The sequence below is a fragment of the Alosa sapidissima genome, chromosome 1, assembly GCF_018492685.1.
Source record: "Alosa sapidissima isolate fAloSap1 chromosome 1, fAloSap1.pri, whole genome shotgun sequence".
NCBI classification, from domain to species: Eukaryota; Metazoa; Chordata; class Actinopteri; order Clupeiformes; family Clupeidae; genus Alosa; species Alosa sapidissima.
Window position 1 is genome coordinate 29391928 of NC_055957.1, and position 5075 is coordinate 29397002.

General features: G+C 48.3%; 1 protein-coding gene across 1 annotated transcript in view; it reads right to left on the reverse strand.

The window, feature by feature from the left end:
- LOC121681893 (ephrin type-A receptor 4a-like) overlaps nt 1–3443 on the reverse strand; it is a 39481-nt gene extending 36038 nt beyond the window's left edge. The window contains 1 exon segment of the mRNA XM_042062200.1: nt 3343–3443. Within this exon segment, the coding sequence (XP_041918134.1) occupies nt 3343–3443 (101 nt within the window).
- Between the last annotated feature and the right edge of the window lie 1632 nt (nt 3444–5075).

Sequence of the window (5075 nt, forward strand, 5' to 3'; positions counted from 1 at the left end):
CTCTCAGCGAACCCCGTCGCCCCATGCTTTTTTAAGCGCCAGCACCGAGATCAACAGCGAGGCTCCGCTGGCTGGTGTTGGAGGATGGAGGAGTCGGAGCAGCGCGGCGAGCCCCAGGAAACTCAACACTGGTGCCTCTGCCACTGCCCATCTCACCCCCCCCCCCCCCCCAAAAAAAAGCCACGGATGGCCAACCAGACATTTCTTTGAAGCTTTAAATAGGATGCTGACGCGTACGCCTCTGACCACAAATACACACAGCCCAGCGCAACAGAGACCCGCAGGGGACACATGACGTGTTTTTCATTACGAACGGCGCTGTGGTGCTGTTGCTCATGTTGAGAACGGTTAATAAAAAAAAGCCACAGAAAAAGCCATTATCCTCAACAGACCCCCCCCCCCCCCCTCTTCCTCCTCCGTCTCCTCCTTCTCCTTCTCTGTATCCCCTCCCCTGCGTTCGATAGCCATCAAGATCATCTTGTCTGTTATGAGTGGGGGAGGCAGCAGTCGATGGGATCAATTCATTGCTCACACGTTCAAGCTCTCTCTGGAGAATAAGCCATTTGACAGAGAATTCGGGGATCAGTTGTTCTGCAGTCACAGTATCCTATTTGATCCAGCGGCTGCCGGTATTGATGTGCACGGGACCCATTGAGGAGCTCAGAAGTGAGAGTGGGGAAGACAGGAGAAAAAGGCACAAGCCTGAGGTACAGAGAGAAGGAGAAAATGTAGATAGATAGATAGATAGATAGATAGATAGATAGATAGATAAATAGACAGATAGATACTTTATTGATCCCCAAGGGGAAATTCAAGACAAATGTACAAAATGTATATTTGTACAAATGTACAAAAAAACAAATGGCAAAAGCATTACATATCAAATCACTCCTTATTACCACTTCAAAACAAGAGTGAAATGAGAGAAACTGCTGATCCATTTTATTTTATTTTATTAGAATGATTGTTTTTATTATTCCAAATCAATACCATTGTTTTTATTGTAACTACCTGATTTGGCACAACGGTATGTCAGTCATGCCTATGAAGTCCATTTCAATTTGAATGTGTGTGTGTGTGTGTGTGTGTGTGTGTGTGTGTGTGTGTGTGTGTGTGTGTGTGTGTGTGTGTGTGAGAGAGAAAGAGTATGTGTGTGTGTGTGTGTGTGTGTGTGTGTGTGTGTGTGTGTGTGTGTGTGTGTGTGTGTGTGTGTGTGTGTGTGAAAGAGAGAAAGAGAGCTGTTATTCTACTGTGATATCTGTAACACTGGCTTTGGCAACACTGTATACAGTCATGCTAATAAAGCTCCTTTGAATTTGAATTTGAATTTGCGAGAGAGAGAGAGAGAGAGAGAGAGAGAGAGAGAGAGAGAGAGAGTTTGTGTGTGTGTGTGTGTGTGTGTGTATGGTACTTGTAATACCGAGGCCCAAGCCTACTCAATGTTTGGCAGTGGTGAGCATCCTGGGCAGACAGATGTAGTATCTGTGGAGAGGCCCCCTCCCTCCCTCGTCAGTAGCAGCTGACCGTGGCTCATGCTTAAGGCACTGTGCTCTGCTCTGAGGTCTCTGATGGTGACCTCTCATGCGACGATTAGCGGTAGGGAGCACCAAAACAGCAGATAGAGAGAGTTTCACACACATACGCGCACACACACACTCTCTCTCTCTCACACACACACACACACACACACACACACACACACACACACACACACACACACACACACACACACACACACATACACCCACACACACACACACACACACACACACACACACCCACACACACGTAATTCATCACCTGAGAGATAAGAGCACTCCTTACGCTTATCAGCCACCCCGCAGCCAGCAGACGGAGGAGTGGAGGAGGCCCTTAAACGCATGTTGACCATAACTGGGCCATAACTGGGCCAGCTGCGTGCCAGATTCTGCTGTTACGGAGCCAGACCAGGGACAGATCTGCTGGAGAGAAGAAAGACACAGGAATGTAAGGTGGATTTACGTTTCATCTATTTTGCAGTGCTCATTTGTAAAGCGGCTTGAATTACCAGTGTGTTTGAATTGTGTTGTATGAACAAACGTTCCTTACTTTGCCAAGCCTTCTGCTTCTTTCATCTGTTTTTCTATCCATCTCACATTCATCTTTTCATTCTCTGAATCACTCTTTCTTTCTGACTCTCTTCTGCTTTCCGTTCATTCCCTTTCTCTCTTTTGGTCTCTTTGTCTATTATCTCTATCTCTCTCCCACTCTCTCTCTCCCACTCTCTCTCTCTCTCTCTCTCTCCCCCCTTCTCACTGGCTCTTTCTCAACCTAAAGATATACGGGGAGCTGAAACTGAAAACACCCAAATGTGTGGCGCGGGGACAAAAACAATCCAGGGGCCAGTGTTCCAGGCAGCAGCCTCGTCTCGGCTCGCCCCGTCCATCCCATCACTGCGAGAGGCCGAGGGAGAGAGAACGTTGGCCAGGAGAACCGCAACCCTGGGAACAAGAGAACGGGAAAGCCTCCCCGAGCCAAATGTATTAGGTTTCGCTCCTCTGAAACCTCCAAAACCACAGGCTCTCTTTCTTTCTTTCTTTCTTTCTTTCTTTCTTTCCTCCTCTCTCTCTTTCTCCCTCTCTCTGACCCCCCTCTACACCCTCGCTCCCTTCCTCTACCGCAGAGCAACCGCACACCACCAGCCCCACAATACACAATATGCCACCCCACAATACACAACACACACAATACACAACACACACACACACATATACACACACACACACACACACACACACACACACACACACACACACACACACACACACACACACACACACACACACACACACATGCTCCTCCTCCTCCTGCAGTGTGTGTGTGTGTCTCTGGTTCTGAGTGCCATGCACCCATCTGCCACCTCCTGCCAGCTGTCTGGCACCTCTGCGGCTAGCTGTTGCCACTGGTACCCAGCCCCCTGTTTAGATTTGGCCCCTGTGCCAGAGGCGTGACCAATCACCAACCCCCACTGGACACAACCTCAACCTGCACGGTATAGAGGGCACGGTGGCGCAAGTGGCTGCAGCGTCTGGACCACATTTGGGTCCAAGTGCTCACTGGGACCCTGGTTTGAATCCAACCTGCGGTCATCTCCCGATCCCACTCCCTTTCTCTCTCCTACTCGCTTCCTGTCATACTCCACCGTCCTGACTGATTTCTGGCAATAGCCCCAAAATATTAAACCTCTGAAAAGTCTAGATCTCATTATACTATGTCCACTCAATGGGGGCCAAAGTCCAGCATAATCTTGACCCCTTGTCTTGAATCCCATAGAGCTCATAGCCTCGCTCTGGTCCACCCTACCCCTGCTGGTGGTGAGCCGGTGTGGGTGTGAGGGCCGGCCTGGTCTGGTTCGGTCCAGAGCTCAGAGGCCAGGACAGCGGCGTCCAGCTCGGGCTCGCCATGCTCCTGTTCCCCGACTTCCTGCCATTCACTGTTGCGGCGCAGGAGGAAGTGTTGGGTTCCAAGGCAAACGGACCGCACCGCAGGTCGCAAGAGAGAGAGAGAGAGAGAGAGAGAGAGAGAGAGAGAGAGAGAGAGAAGTGGGGGAAATGGGGTGAGAGAATGAGAGACGGAAAAAAATGGGGAGGTTATTGGTCTGGTCAGTGGCTAGATGGCTCAAATAAGAAGAGAGGAAAGCTTCAGAGATACTCCAAAATATTTTGGTTTGTATAGAGATGCTCTAATGCAAGTGTTTTTCTACATTTGTGCTTAGCTAAATCCACATTCAGAATTGTGTGTGTGTGTTTATGTGTATGTGTGAGGGAGAGAGACAGAGAGAGAGAGAGAGAGAGAGAGAGAGAGAGAGAGAGAGAGAGAGAGAGAGAGAGAGAGAGAGATACAGTGTATTTCAGTGGGTTTCACATCACATGCACAAGTGTTTTGTTGGTCCTATTTGACAGACTGAGCTGAATGCTGCACGTGACCAACTTTAAAGTTTTGTGTATGTGTGGGGTTTATGTTGGTTTACTGATTGTGTATTTTTGTGTGTATGCATGCAAATATCTGTGTGTTTGTGTTTAAGTGTGTGTGTGTGTGTATGTGTGTGTGTGTGTGTGTGTGTGTGTGTGTGTGTGTGTGTGTGTGTGTGTGTGTGTGTGTGTGTGTGTGTGTGTATGGGGATAAATGGAGGGTGAAATAATAAGCTGAAATCGGAGAGGATTTGCGTTTGAGTTTGGAAAGATGCCGCAGGGCAGGCGAGGAGATGCAAACAAATAAAACAAGCCCCAGCCCAAAGCCAGCCGAGCGGATTGAGATGTTTCTCATTACGGACCTAATGCAACATCAAAATGCCCCGCGCATTACCTCACCCGTCCCGTCCCCCCAACCCACCACAGGGGACGCGGGCTGCACCCTCCGTCAGAGGGGAACACTTTATTTATGTGTGCTGGCTATGTTAACCTCCACAAAAAAGCAAAAACAGAGAGAGAAAGAGGGAGAGGGAGAGAGAGAGAGAGAGAGATGCTTGTAAATTACAGAGATAAACAGAGATGAGGAAGAGTCTGGAAAGTGTTTAATGTTTGTGGTGAATTAATACGATTTATTTTCTTTAAACAAGTCTGCTGTGGACAGTGTGGTGCGGAGACATTCCAATGGCCTGGATGCAATGCAACAGAATTCCACCTTGATTTCTGCCCAGCTCAAAATCTCAAGTTCTGTCTCAAGTTCTTCTGAATGGAAGTACTGAAAGGCAAAGACAGACCTTTAGACATTAGAATCAGCCTGCTGTAACTGGATAAATAAATCTCACTTAGTTATCCAAACTTACAATGCCATGCTCACCAATGTAACATGTGTCATGGCATATTTCAGCGACCTGCACTATTTATTTACTGACATTTACTTCTGTTTCATAGAGGTTTAAGTCACATTAAGCTGACATTATAAACATGACTGGACATTTCTTTTTAGTTCAAAGCCGTCCGCCTCAGAGGAGAAATGGCGCTTCCTCTCGGCCCCTCAGCAGGCCGATACTTCCTGTAGTGCTGGAGTCCTGCGTCCCATCATCGGACCACACTGTTGACCGGCGGTTCCCA